Genomic DNA, 20,497 nt, shown 5'->3' on the forward strand with positions numbered 1-20,497 from the left:
ATAAAGAGGGTGTTAAAATATCAAATCAAGTGATTCCCTTTCCTTTCTGAAGCTTTCATAATCATGGTAATGAAGTTAAATTTACCTAGAACACTGCCACCATCCAAAAACTGTCAATAAAATTTGGCTTGCTTTTCTGTCTGTAAAGACAGTGGGTAATTTATTTAAGACTAGCAACTAGTACTCTCCATTTGCCCTGGACAATCACTGGTGCTATCATCCTTGGAGCAGGCTACAGCGAGATGCCAACCAGCAGTTAGGATCATCTGCCCTAGTAACTTTCTATTTAAGATTCATACTTCAAACCACGAGTTGTTCCCATCTGTTCCAGGTCCTAGATGAAGTGTGGCAGGGAGTGCTTCCCATCATCCATCAGTCTGTAACGGTTAATTAACAGCCACCTTACCTCCCAAAGCTGCTCTTAAGCATGACACACAGCCTGTATATTTTCACTCAGAACACCTAAAACCTTCTAAATTTGGTGAAAAATCTGCCCAGCCATCTTTTCTACATTGTAATTATAGATACAGAAATTTAATTTATTTATAAAGTTTAATAAGCTCCATATAGAAAACAACCATTCTTAAGACTAAAGAATATAGAAAATACATGCAGTAAAAATATTTGCCAAAAATATATTGTACTTCTTTCTTATAACAATTTTCTTATAGCTGAACTCATACTTCCACACTGAATGCAGAGCCCAATGCATTGCTCAATGCCGGGCTCAATCCCACAATCCTGAGATCACCACTTGAGCCAAAATCAAGAGTCAGACACCCAACTGAATGAGCCAGCCAGGCAACCCAAAGTTAACTATAAAACTAAGAACTTCTAATGAGTCTCAGAATCTAAAGGTCTTCAAAATATGGTAATAAATATGCCAAAATATTAAATCTATTTTATTTTTTAATGGTTTTTAAGGGTTTTTTGTTTTGTTTTGTTATTTTAGTAATCTCACTGCAACATGGGGCTCAAACATACAATCCAGAGTCCTGTACTCTTCTGACTGAGCCAGCTGGGTGCCCCTAAATCTATTTTACATAAAATAAATACAAAATCTTATTTGCCTGTGAACTATTTAGGGATTATATATTTCCCAATATACAAAAATGAAAGTTTTTTTGCTTGATTAAAAACCAAAACATTGTGTATGTGTTCAAGGAAGAAATAAAAATTCAAGATTTAAAAAGATTTCCATGTCACCAGCAGCAAAGACCTTCCCCTCAAAAAGTAAGCTCCCCCTCACCACCATCCAAGTTTGGGTTAAGTCAAAAAGAATATCCTGATTAGGATAAAAGGGTAAGAGAGCAGTGACTGCTTTCATCTGCACCAAGAGCAAATCACTTCTCACCTCTTCACTTCCTCTATCCTTCTGTGTTAAATTACCAGACACCTTAGTGGCGAGTGGTGAGAACTGTGACTGTTAACTGCTGCCTGGTCCTTTTTCCCCTAGAATCAAAGGCACCATAACTCCCAAACTCAATAACTGAAAGCAAATAAAGTCTTACAACTCAGTAATAAAAAAGATAAATGACTCAATTTAAAATTGAGCAAAAGATCTTAACAGACATTTCTCCAAAGACGATAAACAAGTGGCCAATAAGCACATGATGATAAGTAATGATGCTCAACATCATTAGCCATCGGGGACATAAAAATAAAAACCACAGTGAGATACCACTTCGCACCCAATAGGATGGCTATAATAACAATTAAATAAAAGCTAATAACAAGTGTTGGCAAGGATGTGGAAAAATTGGAAATCTCTTACACTGCAAGTGGAATGTAAGTAAGTACAGCAACTTTGGTAAACAGTCTGGAAGTTTCTACAGAAGCTGAAACAAGCATTACCATATGACCTAGCAATTTAATTTCCAAGTATACTCAATAGAGGGGAAAAAAATGTTTTTACTCGAAAATTTGCACAGGAATGTTCATAGCAGAATTACTCAAAAGAGCCAAAAAGCAGAAATCCAAATGTCCATCAACTGATAAATGGATAAACAAAATGGAGTATTACTTAGCAGGAAAAAGGAATGAAAAATGAATATATGCTATAATATGGATGCACCCTGAAAATTATGGTAGTTGAAGACGACAATAACCAAAGACATGGTTCTATTTGTACAAAATTTCCAAAATGTGCAAATCCTTAGAGAAAAAAAAAAAAAACAGATTATTGGTGGCCTAGGGCCGATGAGAAATGAGGAATGACTGGTACAGGGAACAGGATTTCTGTTCGGGGTGATGAAAATGCTCTAAATTTTACTGTAGTGATGGTTACACAATTGTGTGAATATACCAAAACCACTGACTTGAACTCTTTAAATAGGTGAACTATATGCTATGTGAATTATAGCTCGATGTTATGTATACACATTTTTAAGTAAAGTTTTTGGTTTTTTTTATTATTATTTATGATAGTCACACAGAGAGAGATGAGAGAGAGGCAGAGACACAGGCAGAGGGAGAAGCAGGCTCTATGCACCGGGAGCCCGACATGGGATTCGATCCCGGGTCTCCAGGATCGCGCCCTGGGCCAAAGACAGGCACTAAACCGCTGCGCCACCCAGGGATCCCTTAAGTAAAGTTTTAAAAGTACTATTACACAGCTTATCACTTGCTATTCAGCTTGCATTGTTCACTTGAGGCTTTATAAGGGGCGAGATGGGGCTACCAGCCAAATGAAGTAAGCCATGCAGTGAGCCAGAGAGCTTGACAAAAATCAGGAAGGATTTGAGCCTGGGATTTGACTGGACATTAGCCCCAGGCTTTTCCAGGAGTAAGAGACTTATGCTTCCCCAAATCCACATCCCTGAATTTGAAGACAATTCCCCAGCAATCCTCTCATAGAGCCCCAAAGTAAAGCATCTCTGTTATTCTATAACATCATCCAGGTAAATTTCAAGGTACCAAGACATCAAGTCTACAGAAAATAGTTAAAGCACTGGTACACAATCAACAATGAGAATATAAGTCTGAAGAGTTTCACTGATTGAATGGACATTAGGGATGCACAATCCTTTTATCTTTTCTGTTTCCTCCCTTGGGTTCCAAGATAAAAAAGGTTTTTTTTTTGTTTTTTTTTAATGGTTTTCAGAAACACTTCATTATGAATTTGGAACAATTCAAACTCACCCTCAAATTCTGCAATACCCCCAAAGATCCTAAGGTCCCCTTCCAATGTTTAAAAATTCTCTTTCAACAATGAAACTATTCCTATTCCTGCACCTTCAAAAGCCACATTATGCCTCATCCAAGTTTTTCACAACTCAGAATCCATTATACATCACAGATATTCTTCACCTACCATCTAAATTTACCTCACTGCACTCTCAGGGTTCTCAAGAAATTTACGTATTTATCTACTAGTCAATTCAGAGACAGCTGCAAGAATACAAAACAAAACATGTTCACCTATTTTTCCACTTCCTAGTCCAGGCAGATACAAGAAAGAACATGAACTCCTGTGGCCATACCATCAGTATAAAAAATAACAAAAGTATTATATGTACTAACTACTGAGATTAAATGAGCGCTAGGTATCATCCTAAACTCTTAACATATGTTTACTCATTCAATCCTCTTTACAACACTATCATGGATATTATTATCCTCCATTTTACAGAATAGAAAACAGACCAACTTGATCTAAGCCTGGTAACTGGGGACCCAGAATCATATCAAGGAAAATAATGAAAGAAAAGTCCAACAAGAGCATATAACAAGTCTTAAAACTATAATTAATTCTCCCTATGCCACCCTCCTGTAGCCACCTTTCCTTTGAATTCATTATTATACCCTTACCTCATCTGCTGCCAAACAAACACCATATGCCACAGACCACAGGAAATCCCTCTAAAGGAAATTTTTCGTCTAGAATCTTTATTCCCATTAATTGAATCAGTAATTCTCAAGAGTAATTTTTAAGTACAGAATATACTATTAAGGAAAAATATTTTAGATTTTAATGCATTTTGTCACAGTTCTTCTGTTAATCAGGTAAAATATAAAAAGCACTAAAAATATAGTAATGCAATTCCTTCTCTTCCACATTGTGGAGTAGAAGGGGTAAAAATTGAGTAGCTACAAGCACACTTCATTGTACTTAATTATACAGAAAATGCAATGTCCTATGCTAATACAGAGCAGTTCTGAGAGGCTCAAGAAGTCTATTCACTTTCCTTTTCGTTAAGAAAAAATATTTTAAAAAAGCACAGCAAACATCTCACAACCTACCTTTACTCTCAGAGAAATTAGGAAAGGGGAAATAATCGATACAGGCAAATTTCCACACCCACAGCTATTTTTAGTATTTTTAATCTACTACTTTAAACAAGGAAGGTTTTAATAACAGAAAAATATGAATCATGACCAAAACCAAACAGCCCAAGTTGGTATGGGCAAAGTGATCCAAGGAATGGATAGAGTTCACTACATGTAGAAAATTAACTTGCTAGAAGAATAGTACAGTGCCTGGATTTAGAGCTTTTGATTAGCACTTTGAAAATTTACATTTGAGGCTGCAAAGCCTCAAATCAACTCTCTGAAATCTCTCTCTCAAAACACGTTTAAAACAGAAATTTCTGGAGCACCTAGGTGGCTCAGTGGTTGAGGGTCTGCCTTTGGCTCAGGTCATGATTCAGGGTCCTAGGATTGAGTCCCACATCAGGCTCCCCATGGGGAGCCTGCTTCTCCCTCTCCCTGTCTCTCATGAATGAATAAAATTTTTAAAAAAATAAAAAAAATGAATAAATAAAACAAATTTATGACACTCAACATCTAGATACTAAAGGGAATATGAAAGGTGCAATATTAAGTTCTTTAGATGTGTGGGTAAGAAGCCCATAGACATGACATCAAAAGAGGATACCAAAACATCTTTTTGTTTACTTTGGAGGAAATTAACATATACAGTCATCTATCACTTTTATATAGAAACATTTCGGTTTCTGCCGATTAAATATAACTACTGTTCACAGAGGCAACAGCCTCTTTGCTGCCTTTTCACTGTGGAATTGATGCTAGAATGACACTGGCCCACCAACAGTTGTTTAAAAAGCTGGTACCCAAGAGAGCAAGAAAACTGCAGTGAGTTCAGCTCAACTAAGCAAGCATATAAACTACCCTAAAATGTGAAGGGACAGTGCTGCTTTAAAGCGCCTGCCTGCCTTTCTGCGCTAACATTCAGAAAATCCAGACATGTAGGTATCTCACCTTCACTGAATCAAACACACGGCCTTAAGCTTTGCTGTCACAGAGATAATTCTCTCCTTCCCTCTCATCCCACACTCTGCCCTACAGATGGAGAAGGAGTGCAGGAATAAAATTCTATAGTCAGGATCCATGATCGTTGAATAGGAATAGGTTCTGGTTAAATTAATGGATGGCACTGAAGCCATGAGGTAAGAAATGTCAAGGAACTTGGGCAGCCCAGGTGGCTCAGGGGTTTAGCGCCGCCTTCAGCTCAGGGCCTGATCCTGGACACTCTGGATAGAGTCCCACGTCGGGCTCCCTGCATGGAGCCTGCTTCTCCCTCTGCCTGTGTCTCTGCCTCTCTCTTTCTCTGTGTGTGTGTGTGTCTCTCATGAATAAATAAATAGAATCTTAAAAAAAAAAAAAATGTCAAGGAACCACACAGAGACCAAAAACATCTGAGTATACTATGGGTAAGAGTGGAAACAGAGGCAGTGAAGCAGAGTCACTGTCACAGGAATCTAGCCCAGGAGTCAAGGCAAAAAAAAAAAAAAAGCAAAACAGCTTTTAATTGAAGAACTAAATGGTTGTGATGAACCTGATTAAGGACTTAGTGATCCAGGAAGGTTTCCAGGAGGTGTAGAATAGAACCGGGTCCTGACATACAGGCAGGGGCCTGACAGGAGTGGGGAGGACATTATCTACAGGGAGACTGAGGTCCCTCTTCTAGCCTTAAAACCCAAGAGCATGAACAATCGGCCAGCAGGACACTGTGGCTCAGTTTCAGCAAGAGTATCTGTGGATGAAAGTGACCAAAACCATAAGAATCCTTTACTGGAAGGGAAAGGTAGTCCTTAAGCAAATGATAAAGATCCTTAGGATGGGACTTGAAGAATGTGTCAGACTCTGACAGAGATGGAGACGGGAGCATTTCAGAGGGAGCAGTAACTATAGCCAAGGCAAACGTGGCACTCCCGTTGAGCAGCACCCATGGAATACATCAAACTCAGCTGTAAATACGGTGGAGACAACAAGCTGGAGACCATCACTGCCAGGCTCTAAAATCCATAGAAAGGTGAGGAACCAGTACATGGAAGATACTGAAATGAAAGGACCATGTATGCCTTAGACAGATTACTGTGACACACGTAAGCAAGGTGACTGGAGGAACACAGGAAGCTGAAAACATCTACCCACGGAATGGATTTACTTTCCTATAAAAGGAATATATATCCAATCAGATGCCCTTGATTCACTTTTTACATTTGTTCTAAGTTTTTATTTTATTTTTTTTTTAAGATTTTATTTGAGAGAAAGAGTGAGAGCAAAGCAAGGGGAGCAGCAGAGGGACAGGGAGAAGCAGACTCCCTGCTGAACAGGGAGCCCAATGCGGGGCTGGATCCCAGTGGTGGGGGAACAGAGGACTAGCTGAGGACAAAGCACAAGACGGGGGCAGCATACTGACAAGTCCTTGAAACAGGCAGGGGGGCATTCCTCTACAGACTCAACTGCCTCAATGTTAATACTCTGCTAAGGGCAAAGGCAATCTTAGCCCGATTCTTTTTTTTTTTTTTTTTTCTTAGCCCGATTCTTTAGGACCCTGTGAGTTTACTTTAACGTACAAAAGTTACTGTAGAAATTTCCTGTTATCTCTAAATCCCACACAATATGTGTCGGCAATCATCCCACAAGCATATGGCCCACTATTATACATCTGAAGGGTCTCATGACTAAGGTTTTATTAGACAGTAATAAATAACCTTTTCCCAACAATAGCTAGCCCCCTCAAGGTCCTGGAAACCTTGCTTCCAAACTTCCTTAGAGAGTACGATATCCCCAAACCTCTCCCAACTCCCAAGTATATAATCAGCCACCCCTCACCAGCCCGGGCAGCAGCTCTTCCTGCCCACAGGTCCTGTCCCCCTGCTTTAATAAAACCACCATTTTGAACCAAAGACGTCTCAAAAATTCTTTCTTGGTCGTTGCCCCCGAACCTCATCCCACCAAACCTCACCTATATTCCAAAACTACATCACCAGGACCCCAGGATCATTATCTGAGCCAAAGGCAGACGTTTACCTGACTAAGCCACTGTCAGTACCTCTGTTCCTATTTTAAAAAACCATACACACATATAAAGGTATATTGACGTCAGCACTCATACGCTGCTGATGAATGTAAATTGCTAAAATCACTAATACGTATCAGAAACCTTTAAAATGGTCTATCTTAAGACTTTCCTTAGGAATTTGTCCACAGAAAACATTCCAAACATTTTTCAATTAAAAGATGTAAACAATGGTGGTTTATAATAGCAGATATAGTATAGATCCCTATTCGATATTTTTGAATTCATTTAAAGTAAAAAATTGTTTTAAAGATTTATTTGTTAAAAAAAAAAAAAAAGAAAGAAAAAACGATTTATTTGTAGGGGGGAGAAGTGCAATGGAGGTGTGCACAGTGGGGAGAGGAAGAGAGAGAATCCCAAGCAGACTACTCACTGGGTATGGAGCCCAATAAAGGGCTCAATCTTACAACCCTAGATCATGGTCTGAGCAGAAACCAAGAGTCAGGACACTTAAATGACTGTGCCATCCAGGTGCCCCTAAAATTTATTTTTTAAATGAAATTTACAAGGAGTTTGTAGTACATTAAAGCAAAACTGGCAAACACTTTATAATCTAAATCTCAAAAGTGATGAGGTTGCAAAAGAAAAAAACATAAAATATTCATTAATAAGTTGACCATTCATAAAATTATGATCAAATCAAGTATCTCTCCATACTTTAAAAAAATATATCTGTTTAATGGAGGCACAGATTAATCTTCCACTGAAACTAAGCATCTGACAACAGAACACAGATACAATTTAGTAAAAGCAGAAATCTTGAGAATATTCAAGATTTCATGGTGACAACAATAGATGTTGCTATTAATAACAGAGAAAGCTACTGACGAAGAACCTGACAGACCAACTAACAACTACAGGGAACAATATCAACAAGGATAATACATTACCAACTTTTTCAAGAAAGAATAACGGGAGCATGAAAGAATCAGAACACTGGAAAAACGATGAAGTTTTCAACTACTTCCACCAAAAAAGATTTTCTCAATAATTTGAGCCAAATTCAATTATGAGGTGAAAAATATATTGGGGGTGAGAAATATTACACCAGAAACAGCATGTGAGTCATCTTTTGCTCATTCAGTAAACTGGCCTACAGATGAAACAATACTCAATTTTTATGTGTAAAATAAAATTAATTTTAATAATTTATAATTATTGTTATATCAAAATAAGGCCTCAGTTTAATCTTTTTCATAATTTACATGAAGCTTAAGTCACTATTTAAATCAGACACACATTAAGAAGACTTCTATTTAGGTCATCATCAGATAAATGAGACCAAATTTCAGTCAACTACATTATGTAAAAAAAAAAAAAAAAAATGACAAGAGGAAGATCACAGATGTATGTCAGTAGTTGCTACTAGAATGTCAGACTGTGGGTAATTTTTTTAAGAGAGAATTAAACAAATACTGTTTGAAACAATGCAAATATGTTAGTAAATAAGATTTTTGAAACATACACCAATATTTCACCTATGATTTACAATTGCTTTTTGATCTATTCAGACGTAATGGAATGTAAATTAGATAGAACTCCTCTACCTTACTTAAGAAATATACCTTGGGTCCCTATGAAACACTGAAGACAAAACTGAATAATAATCATTTACTGACGCTCAACTGTACCACACTTCAATCCTCAATATAACTCAACAAACTAATTATCACCTTCAATTTTGGGAGACAGAGAAAGACTATGTAACATTAGCCAGGTGATAAACCTAAACAGTGCCTAAGCCATCCTTCAAACTGAGACTGTCTATAAAACCCATGCTCCATATACATGGCTATGAATTACCCCAAAGAGAAAGCCTTAAAATAACTTACACATTAATAGAAAAAAATAAAGCAGCAAACAGAAGAAAAGAAAGCAGGAAAGCACCGATGTGCAGCACTTACCAGGTGCTACAGGAGGCAGGGAAAAGGTATTCTTAACCTCAAGAGTGGGAAAGAAAAAGGGTCTAGTAAACACGGGCAGAAAAATACAAGTAGCCTACAAAGGGGAAGGGGAGGTAGACCATTCCAGGCAGAGAGGACAAAGGAGTTTTTTAAATTGTAAATATTATTTGACATTTACCCACCCCCCCAAAAAAATTGTGCTAAACTTCTAGGAACAGAAGTTAAACGACTGTTTAATCATAATTTTTAACTTAAGCATAGTTAAGTGCACGTTATAAAACATTATTTTTCTTACATTCATGAAGCAACTTTATTCCAATGCTTCATAAGCATTTTTGTCATCATTGTTTTCATCAGTAAAGCCAATTCTTTAAAGTAGGTTTTCCGGGATCCCTGGGTGGCGCAGCGGTTTGGCGCCTGCCTTTGGCCCAGGGCGCGATCCTGGAGACCCGGGATCGAATCCCACATCGGGCTCCCAGTGCATGAAGCCTGCTTCTCCCTCTGCCTATGTCTCTGCCTCTCTCTCTCTCTCTCTCTCTCTCTCTCTCTCTCTGTGACTATCATAAATAAAAAATTTTAATAAAAAAAAAAAAAAAAGTAGGTTTTCCAATTTACAGTATATTTCTAGGCCTTTTGTGATGCACTTTTATTCTTATTTTTATTTAAATAAATATGATATTGCCTCTGGAACTGTTATCCCAATTCAGAAATAACCATCCATTCGGTTTTCCATTTGATTTTACACACACACACACACACACACACACACACCATAACCTCCATATCACAATCACTTATTGTTTTGCTTTTTGTGTGATCTTTAAAAGGTGTTGGAAAGATAGTCAACACTTGCAACTGTGAGAAATATTTCAAAATCTGTTAAAATGCCTTTGCCTTTTTTTACCTCTTTCACTAGTGAATTCTAAATATATATTAAATTAAGCACTGATTGAAATCATTTTGTTTTGTTTTTTAAGATTTTATTTATTTATTCATGAGAGACAGAGAGGCAGAGACACAGGCAGATGGAGAAGTGCAGAAGCAGGCTCTCTGCCAGGAGATTGATGCAGAACTCAATCTCAGGACCCTGGGATCACGACCTGAGCCAAAGACGCTCAATCACTGAGCCACCCAGGTGCTCCTGAAACCATTTTGATTTATAATATTTTATTACAAAGAGTTCTTTGCTATGCAAAATAATGTCCTTGAGATTAGAGTCAACCCTAACATGAGAGATGCTTGCATTGCTCTCTTCTGAGGGATAACTTATTGGGAAGGGGAATACTCACACCCAAGCAGTTCCCACTATTTCTACATTAACTTAAATAGGCATAAAAGGAAGGGCAGGGGAGAAACTTAAAACAGGTTGACCTAGATCGAAGTTCTCACTTTGGCATATATGAGAATCTCCTGGATCTATCCCCAAGTTTCTGCTTCAAAGAAATGGGATAGGGTCTGAGAAGTCCTGTTTCTACAAAGTTCCCAGGTGATGCCAATGCTGTTGGGCACCATACTCATGGCCAGAAGACACAGGCCTTTCCCTTGTTTATGATGTTATGGGTTTTGACTGTGTCTTTAAGGTTATGGCAATCACTGAGGAATTTCAAGTGGGGAAATGACGTTACAAGACTTGTGATTTTTATGGGGAATGGAGCTGTCACATATAACACATTTCACTTATATAGTATATTTTTCACATGTATAATTTCTGAAAGCAGGATGCATTTTGCAATCAATAGTGTAACACAGTTTAATAAACAGTGAATTTTCTTTCTTAGTCGCATGTCAAGTAATGACAGATTTTAGGGTAATATAAGAGACCCATTTCAGGTCACACAGCTAGTAAACAATGGTTCCAAGATTAGAAAACCCCAAATCTTTGACACAGAAGCCAAACATCTTTAATATGATACTGCTGACAAGAGTGACCTATAGTTTGCTTGCCAGACAAAAAGGCATAACATATAAACAAGGGGTACCAAGGAAGTTTCTATGGACACCAGATGTGAAATACCAAATTTAAGCAATTAAGATGAATTGCTTCAAGATTTTTATTAAGGAGCTAGAAATAAATGAAAAAAAGCCAAATGAGCCACGTCCACAAATGTAGACAGAGAATCAGAACAGCAGTTTGGGAACACCGTTTTACACAGTGCTGCAAGATGCAGAACATGACATAATGTCTCTGAGGAGACAAACAATGGTTTGAGGATTCACCTTAAATTATAGCAGGTGATACTGTGAAGTTACGTTTGTGCCATGACAGGCTCTATGTATGGGGAGCTGCCAGTACACCACACATCATCAGCTTTCTGAAACTACCAGAAACTCAAGACATTTTACAGCAACACGCAGAAACAATTCTCAAAAACAAAACAAAACAAAAAAACAACCCACAAGCTTTATGCTTTTGATCAAATGTGGTTTGAAAAGTGACTTTCGTGGGGATGCCTGAGGGACTGACTCAGTCTCAGCCAAGGTCTTGATCTCAGGGTTATTAAGTTCAAATCCCACAGTGGGCTCCACGCTGGGCATGAGGCCTGAAGAAAGAGAAGGAGAAGAGAAAGAGAAAGAGAAGCGAAGAGAAGAGAGAAAAGGTGACTTTCTGAAATACCGCACTGTAGGCTGCCAAAATGATTAATCCCAAAACTTAAAGGAAAAAATTAGAATAGAAAATCTAAAAATTTTATTTGTCATAACATCCTGCATATTCCCACTCTCTACTGCAAATCTACTAATAAAAGATTCACTAAATTATGCAACCTACTCAGCACATTCTCAAAACACACTCACACCTTTACTTGGATCAATTAAATGTTGTAACTCCTAGGAGAAGAATGTGCAAATATGGTGTTCATCAAATACATCTTCCTTACTAAAACAACTAAAAGTTCAGAGGAGCAAACCATTAAGCTGGTAATTTTTCTGGGGCCCAAATATTTTTTCATCCCTGAGAGAAACTCTAAACACTACTTAAACCTCACATTCCACTTCTGATTAGAAAAATGTAAACCAGACTTAACTTTGAGGCTACACAGTTTTTCCTATAATTATCATGTATGTTTAAAAGCTTGAATAACTTGACTCTGATAAGTGAAGAGTTTCACACAGATGACTTCTGCTACTAGACATGAGATTCTTGGGTGCTCTATTAAAACCACAAGCCAGGGCAGGGCGCCTGGGTGGCTCAGACGGTTAAGCATCTGTCTTTGTCCCAGGTCAAAGTTCCAGAGTCCCCCACATCAGGCTCCCAGCTCAGCGGGGAATCTGGTTCTCCCTCTCCCTCTGCCCCTCCCCTCCACTTGTGCACATTCTCTCTCAAATAAATAAATAAATAATTGTTTTAAAAAGGCCAAACTTTAAGAACCTAAGTAAGCATATCCAGAGCAATTAACACAGGAGATTTCTGGTTTTCCTTGCTTGGTCTTAGGTTCATTATATACATGTAAGTTTTGGACAGATTTCGGGTAAAGCATTTAAATGTTTATAAACAGCCAATAACAGCAGCAGTACATTCTGACAATTAAAGCACTAAAAAAGCTACAGTATTATTAAGTTTGAAACAACTCATGAGCAAAATAACCTAGAGCTAGAGGCAAAGCATGTATCTAAATCAACCCCTCTGTCAAAATAACTATTCCATCCTCCCCCAACCAGACAAATGACAAGAGGTTCTAAGTAAGGGCTGAATCATGCAGGGTAAACAGCAAAGCAACATTACTTGGGACTCTCAACTAGTGGTAATTAATGATCATTTTCAAATCAAAGCAGATTCCTTTTAAAAAATGCTGCATGCTTCATTCAAATTCCTAAGAGATACCATACCAAGAGAAGTAGACCATTATCATTATTATTATTAGACTCATCTCTTGGATGTGACTAGATAAAAAAAAAAAAAAAGTTCACACAGGAGTTACCATAAAGCTCTGCCTCTCACTCCTGGAGAAGATGTGATCTCTTCCTGCTCCTTGAAGGCCAAAGCACAGGCTGAAGGCCCAGGAAGCAAAATCACAGCAGGAAGAGTCTAGCACAATGATGGAGCATATCCAGTAGCCATGATGACCCAAGGTGGATCCAGAGACATGGTGGGGGCTGTTGGCCACCAGTCCCCCAGCTTCTCTGTTGTTCCTCCATCTACATCTGTGACCCCTGAATAGCATGGGTTTGAACTGTAAGGTCCACCTACAGGGAGATTTTTTTTTTTTTAATATATTGTAAATTTTTCTGGAGATTTTTGACAATTTGAATAAGCACACAAACTGCATGGCTTAGAAATATTTAAAAACTTCAAAAAATATTAGGTATGTCACAAATACATAAAATATATGTAGATACTAGTCTATTCACTACTGTAAAATATACACCTTATAAAAAGTTAAAATTTATTAAAACACACAGAGACTGTACATGGTACCATTTGCAGTTAGGAGAAATATAAACTTAAGGATGCAGTAATAAATCATAACCATATCAAGTTAACTGTAATACACACTGCACTACTGGAATAACTTCATAGCCACCTCTGCAGCTACCGTGGGGAGCTCAAGTGTAGCAAGCACCCATTAAAGTACAGGGTGACCCTGATCACTGCACAAGCAGAGTGTCTCTCCAGGAAACTGTGTATCTTGGTAAAAGTGATCTCAACCTCACAGTTCTCAGGTATTTTTCGTTGTGTTTAGTGCAGTACTGTAAACTCTGAATAACACCATCAGGCCCCTAAGAAGTGCCTCTGGTGATCGTGGAAGTGCTCCCAAGAAAAAATTCAACTGCTCGGTATGTACATGGAATGAGGTCTTTTCAGTTATGGTGGTCCACCAATTCAAGATAAATGAATCCAGTGTAGGGACCACTGCAGAAAAAAGAAAAGGACGTTAACGAAGCTGTCACTGCGGCTACGGCAGCAGACACGAAAACCTTGGACCTTTGGGAAAATACATTTTTATCCCATATTGAAAATGCAGCTTTTATGTGGGTGCAGGATTGCTAAAAGAAAGGCATACCTCAAAGACGAATAAGATTCAAGGAAAAGCCAAGTCATTATATGACAACTTCAAGTAAAAGGCAAGTGAATAATCTAAAGCTGGAAATTTTAATGCCAGCAAAGGATGGTTTGATAATTTTAGAAAGAGATTTGGCTTTTAAAAAGTTAGGATAACAGGAGAAGCAGCTTCTGCCAACCAAGAGACGGCAAATGACTTCTCAGATGCCATTAAGAAAATTACTGAGGAGAAAGGCTATCTGCCTGAACAGGTTTTTAATGCAGACCGAAGTGCCCTACCCCGGATAAGAGTGCCACAAAGGATATTTCTAAGTAAGGAGAGGCAAGTGCCAGGATTTAAGGCAGGAAGGAACAGTCTAGCTCTACTGTTTTGTAAAATGCAGTCCAGTTTATGATCAGGATTGCCCTTATCTGTAAAGCTGCTAACCCCTGAGCCGGGAAGGGGAAAGATAAACAACAGCTGCCAGTCTTTTGGTTGTATACCCCGGGGCCTGGATGGGTTTCCTTGAGCTTTGTCCCTGAAGTCATGAACTGCCTTGCCAGTAAGGGGCTGCCTTTTAAAGTTCTTTTGATACTGGACAATGCCCGCAGCCACCCAGAACCCCATGAGATCAACATCAAAGGCCTGAAAATGGACTACTTGCCCTAAAACACAATGACTCTAATTCAGCCTCTAGATCAGGGGTCATTAAGGCTCATTACACATGGTGATATACAATGGAAAGGACTGTGAACACTATGGAAGAGAACCCTAGAAGGATTACACCACTGAAGACGCTACTGCTGTTATAGAAAAAGCCACGAAAGTCATCAAGCCTGGAACAATACAATCCTGCTGTAGAAAACTGTGTCCAGATGTTATGCCTGACTTCACAGGATTTACAACAGAGCCAGTCAAGGAAATCATGAAAGAAACTGTTGATATGGCAAAAATGGTGGGTGAGTAAAGGGTTTCAAGATATGGATCTCAGAAAAACTCAAGAGCTAAGACACCACACCAGGGATGACTTGATGGAAATTAAGTGCTCTCATACACCGCCAGATGATGAGCAAGTCACAGGGAAGCAGTGTCAGAAAACAAACTGACACTGGACAATCTGGAAGAAGGGTTCCAATCACTCAAGACTGGTACTGATTTTTTTCAGGACCCAGACCCTTCTGTGATAATGGGTGCTGAAACCAAATAGTGCAAGAAGGATTGGTACTATATAGAAACATTTTTAGAAAAATTAAAAAGCAAAAGAAGTCCATTACAATGTAGTCCCAAAGGATAACACCTGGTGTGCCTGCCTCTCTGGCCTCCCCTTCCATCTCCTTTACCTCTTCCACCTCTGCCACTCTTGAGAGAGCAAGACCAACCCTTCCTCTTCTTTTACTTCCTCCTCAGCCTATGCCACTCCAAGATGACAAGGATGAAGACTTTATGATGGATGACCCACCTCCACTTAGTGAACAGTAAACAATCACCATGCCATACAGGGAATAAACTTATCTGTTGTGTATGGGATTGTCTTTGTGTGAAAATCTAATAATTGTAGGACAAGCACTGAATTGAGACATTTCAGTGAATTGAATTGAGACATTTCTGTGTTGTAGTCATCATCATCATCATCGTCATCACATTATCATCACCGTCGCCTACATATTCACCATAAAAAACACTGCATCCAAGACTTGCATGGAAATGGATAGTCTATTCTTACATAGGCATAAGGTGAGCGATAGTTAATATAAAATACAGTGCTAATTTTTTTTTTTTTAAGATTTTATTGATTTATGAGAGACACAGAGAGAGAGGCAGAGACACAGGCAGAGGGAGAAGCAGGCTCCCTTCGGGGAGCCCAATGTGAGACTCAATCCCAGGACTGCAGGATCATGACCTGAGCTGGAGGCAGACGCACAACCGCTAAGCCACCCAGGCATCCCTGTGCTAAATTACTGTACAGTATGCCTGCCTCTCACTAGAGGTACTGCTTATCAGCCTATGAGGAGTAAAGGAGAGAGAAAATTCTCAAACCGACTTCCTGCTGAGCATAGAGCCTGACACAGGGTTTGTTCCAAGGACCCTGAAATCATGACCTGAGCCAAAATCAAGAGTTGGCTGCTTAACCAAATGAACCACCCAGGTACCTCTAGGTTTTCATTTTTGATCTCTAGTGTTAGTAATATGGGTAATAGCTACAGTATTTTGTATCATGTGAGATAATATTAATGCAGTTACTGATAGAAAGTTCATGCTATCAACAGACAACACAAATTTATACTAATGACAAATATAGTAGAGTTCTAGAAGTGTGTTTTCTCTGCCTTATGAATTCTGTAACATTTTCCTTTCCCTAGTTTACTTTATTGTAAGAATATACTATAAAACACGTTTTAGGATTTCTTTTCCTTTAGTGCCTGTGGTTCTTGATCACACACCGCTCTAAAAACTAAAGAGGCAGACCAAAGAGTGGTGGGCAGCAAAGTTTATTGAGCAATAGTACAAAACTCTCAAAGGAGGGGACCTGAGAGGGTTGCAATTGGAGTTCCAAAGTCTAACGGGTTTTATGGGCTTTTTGGTGGGTGTTTTATTTATTTTTTATTTTTTTTAAAGATTTATTTATTTATTCATGAGAAAGAGAGAGAGAGAGACAGAGACAGAGACAGAGACAGAGACAGGAGGAATGAGAAGCAGGCTCCATGCCAGAAGCCTGACGTGGGACCTGATCCCGGGACTCTAGAATCGCGCCCTGGGCCAAAGGCAGGCGCCAAACCGCAGAGCCACCCAGGGATCCCCTTGGTGGGTGTTTTAATCTGATTAACCCTCCATGCACCTGTCAACCAATCAGGTTTTTGTCCACATGTTCATCTACCTGGCAGGTAGTTCTTTTTTTTTTTTTTTTTTTTTTTAATTTTTTTTTGGCAGGTAGTTCTTTATGTGGGAAAGGTGGAGGGCTCCTTCCAGGGTGGTGCAGAATAACCGAATGGAGTCTTTTTCCTTTTAGGAGTAGTTTCCTTTTAGAATGAGGGCCCCTTCCCCTGCCTGCATTTCTTCAGACTATCCTCCATTACATGTAACATACAAAATTTGTGCTGTATCAACACTGCACCCTTGTTCCAGTCAACAGTAAGCTTAGGCTATTAGTGGTTATGTTTTAGGGCATCAAAAGTTATATGCAAATTTTTTTGCTGGTGGGGGTCAGTACTCCTCTCCATTGTTCCAGAGTCAACTGTGTTTCAATCATTCTAATAAATTGTATTTCTTTTTTTTTTAAAAGATTTTATTTATTCATAGACACAGAGAGAAAGAGGCAGAGACACAGGCAGAGGGAGAAGCAGGCTCCATGCAGGGAGCCCGATGTGGGACTCGATCCTGGGACCCCAGGATCACACCCCAGGCTGCAGGCGGCGCCAAACCACTGCACCACCGGGGCTGCCATAAATTGTATTTTTTAGTGAAAATAGAAGTCAGTTTGTATTGCTTGGAACATGAAAGCCTGATTGACAGGCTTCACCAATACACAGTCTCCATTTTATTTTTGCTAAACATAAACAATTTTTGAAAACTTTGGTTCTTCTGTTTTCGTTTTAGTAACAAAATCCTTTTGTTTAGTAGAAAGTTGGAAAGCAGAGCATGTACACTGAAGAATGTAACATCATTTATAATCTCACCACCTAGACAGATATAACTAAAATCATTTTGGAACACCTTCCCAAGCTTTCTGCCCAAATGGACATTCTGACCCCAGAGAAGGTGTGGACACAGTAACCACACTGGAGATCTATGAAGACATTAAGCCAGGGTGACCACATAATTCATTATTCCAATACACTTCTAAGAGTGAAAGGACTTCTTTCTTTCCTTTCTCTATTAATAAGCCAAGAAAACATACTTAAATTGGGGCTATCCTTGGCAAACCCAAGTGTATGGCTGCCCTACATATCTGAATAGCTCAGTCTAGTGATTAGAAACCTCTACTTTAGAAACAGTACCATTCATCAGAAGAGGCTATGAATTATAAATTCTTCCCTAGCACAATTTATTTTTATCAACGGGCAAAGTGGGAACAAGAAGATAAATCTTTCTGTATCCTCACAAATCCAAAATTTTAAAGAAAAACAAATCCAAAATCTTAGAAAACTGCAATATAACTAGCATCAGAAAATGCAAAATAGAGCTGTATCACTCCTTCCTTAAATCAGAAAAAAAATGTTGATCCAATTTTTTTGCACAGGAAGTCATTCAATAAAAACCATACAGAGAACAAAGGACTTTTTCCTGAATTATCAAGGCACCACTGAAGCAATACGTCCAGTTCTTCACACCCAAAATAGTGTATATTTTAGGGTTTTCTTCCTCCTTTAAGTAGGTCAGAGCCCTTAAGAAGGCTGGTGGGAAAAACAGCCTGAATATCAAAATACATTGTTTCAAAGAGACTCCTAGAAGCTGACAAGAAGTGATGGAATGAGAGGAAAAAAGCAAAAAATAATTAAAAGACTCTAAATCGACAGAAGCAGATGTAACAACTGTACTCCACAATACAAAGCAACAAGAGAAAAACCATCAAGTATGGGAAAATCAGAGTACAGATTCAAAACAATGATACATGGTTGATGAGAATAAGAAAGCCAGAGTCCCTTGAGCTAATTTTTTTCTCTCCATTTTAAACCAGATCTTGTTTTGTAGCAGCTTTTGCTTCTGGCTTTCTGTCTTAGTCAGCAACCGTCCCTTACCTACTGGCTATTATTATTTCCTTTCTCTCTCCTCCCAGGGCTCTCTTCTGAAGAGGAGCCCTGCTCACATCCCCTGCCTCCAACGGATCCTATTTTACCTACAGGAGAGTACGTTCAGTCTCTGAATCAAATACTTGGGACTCAGCCTAAAAGGTCCAAAGTAAATTTTCTTATTAATTTACTTTATCCTTTTAGATGGCGAAAGTGAAATAATTTTATCTGGAAGCAATACAGAACAAACACAACTTTAAAAGATTTCTTTAAACTGAATACCAAGAATACAGAAAAGGTATAAAAGTCATGTGAGGTACTACAAATCATGCCTGGTTTGTAGAATTCCCTATGTATTAATCCTAGACAGAAATTACAAACAGGTGGGGACGAAGGGAAAGAGAGAGGGAGGGGAGAAGGAAACAACTTTTTTAATGTTAAAAGCCTAAACAGATTGTCATTTCAGAAAAGTACAGGATGAACTAGCAGCTGACCTTCGAACTTCACTCGCCTCTAAAAATGGAAAGATTGCTGAGGAATGAGAATACGGATTTGAAATGACATTTTTTTAAAACACGTTTTTTCCTCATAAGTTGTATTTTAAAATATGCTCTTGATTTATTGGAGGATTTTTACTTACCAGAAATGAAAATATTTACCTGATATTTACCCAAATGTTTACTTATCAGTATTTATTACCAAATATATGCATTTCCTGAATATTGGCTTAATTGAAGTATCCTTTGACAGTACAATTCCAGTGCACAATCGACAGTGCCTTATTATCATTTTGTTTGCTTTTTAAAGAATGATCAAGAACCAGTTTACCAAATTGGAGGAATGAATTAAAGGCAAAAAGATAGAAGTGGAAGTGAAAGCACTGAAATGATGCCAGGATACAAAATAATTTTTTTTAGAAGAGATTGTATAGTAAGGAAGGGATGTAAACTTTTGTAATTTTGCTAGTAAAGAACTCTAATTCTTTTTTTTTTTTCTTTTTTTTTTTATTCATGAGAGAGAACAGAGAGAAGCAGAGACACAGGGAGAGGGAGAAGCAGGCTCCATGCAGGGAGCCCGATGTGGGACTCGATCCCAGGTCTCCAGGATCATGCCCTGGGCCAAAGGCAGGCGCTAAACCGCTGAGCCACCCGGGCTGCCCAAGAACTCTAATTCTGATACCAAAATTAGATGCTAAACAAACGAAGAGAACTATCAAGCTAAATTTACATATTCCTTCTCTGTGGCCTCTACCAGCGTACTAAACGGTTAAATTCATGATTTCTCAACTGGTATGCATTATTATATTTGTTTTATACACGTACAGAAATGGGCCCAGAGAAGGTTACCTACTTGCCCAAGGTAAAGCAATTGAGTATAACTGGCCTGATTCCAAAGCGTATGATCATAAAATACCACCCACTACCTCTTGAGCATAAACATTATCTCCTTAAAACCTCACAACTCCATGTGAGATGGACATTACCATCTTTATTTTAAAGATCAGGAAAACTGGGGCCCCTGGGTGGCTCAGTTAAGCGTCCGACTCCTGATTTCAGCTCA

The 20,497-nt window shown here is 38.6% G+C and overlaps 1 protein-coding gene across 21 annotated transcripts in view; it reads right to left on the reverse strand.

Annotated features, from left to right (window-relative positions):
* The window catches only part of SRPK2 (SRSF protein kinase 2), a 266,464-nt gene that overhangs the window by 118,594 nt on the left and 127,373 nt on the right, over positions 1–20,497 (reverse strand). Inside the window, exon 1 of one of the 21 annotated variants that reach the window (XM_077863986.1) lies at positions 300–337. The exons of the other annotated variants lie outside the window; for them this stretch is intronic. Coding sequence (XP_077720112.1) covers positions 300–322 — 23 coding nt within the window. The 5' untranslated portion in view covers positions 323–337. Of the gene's footprint in view, positions 1–299; positions 338–20,497 lie in introns of those variants that run through there. 21 annotated transcript variants of the gene reach the window in all.

This window comes from Canis aureus, chromosome 21 (genome assembly GCF_053574225.1).
Source record: "Canis aureus isolate CA01 chromosome 21, VMU_Caureus_v.1.0, whole genome shotgun sequence".
NCBI lineage: Eukaryota > Metazoa > Chordata > Mammalia > Carnivora > Canidae > Canis > Canis aureus.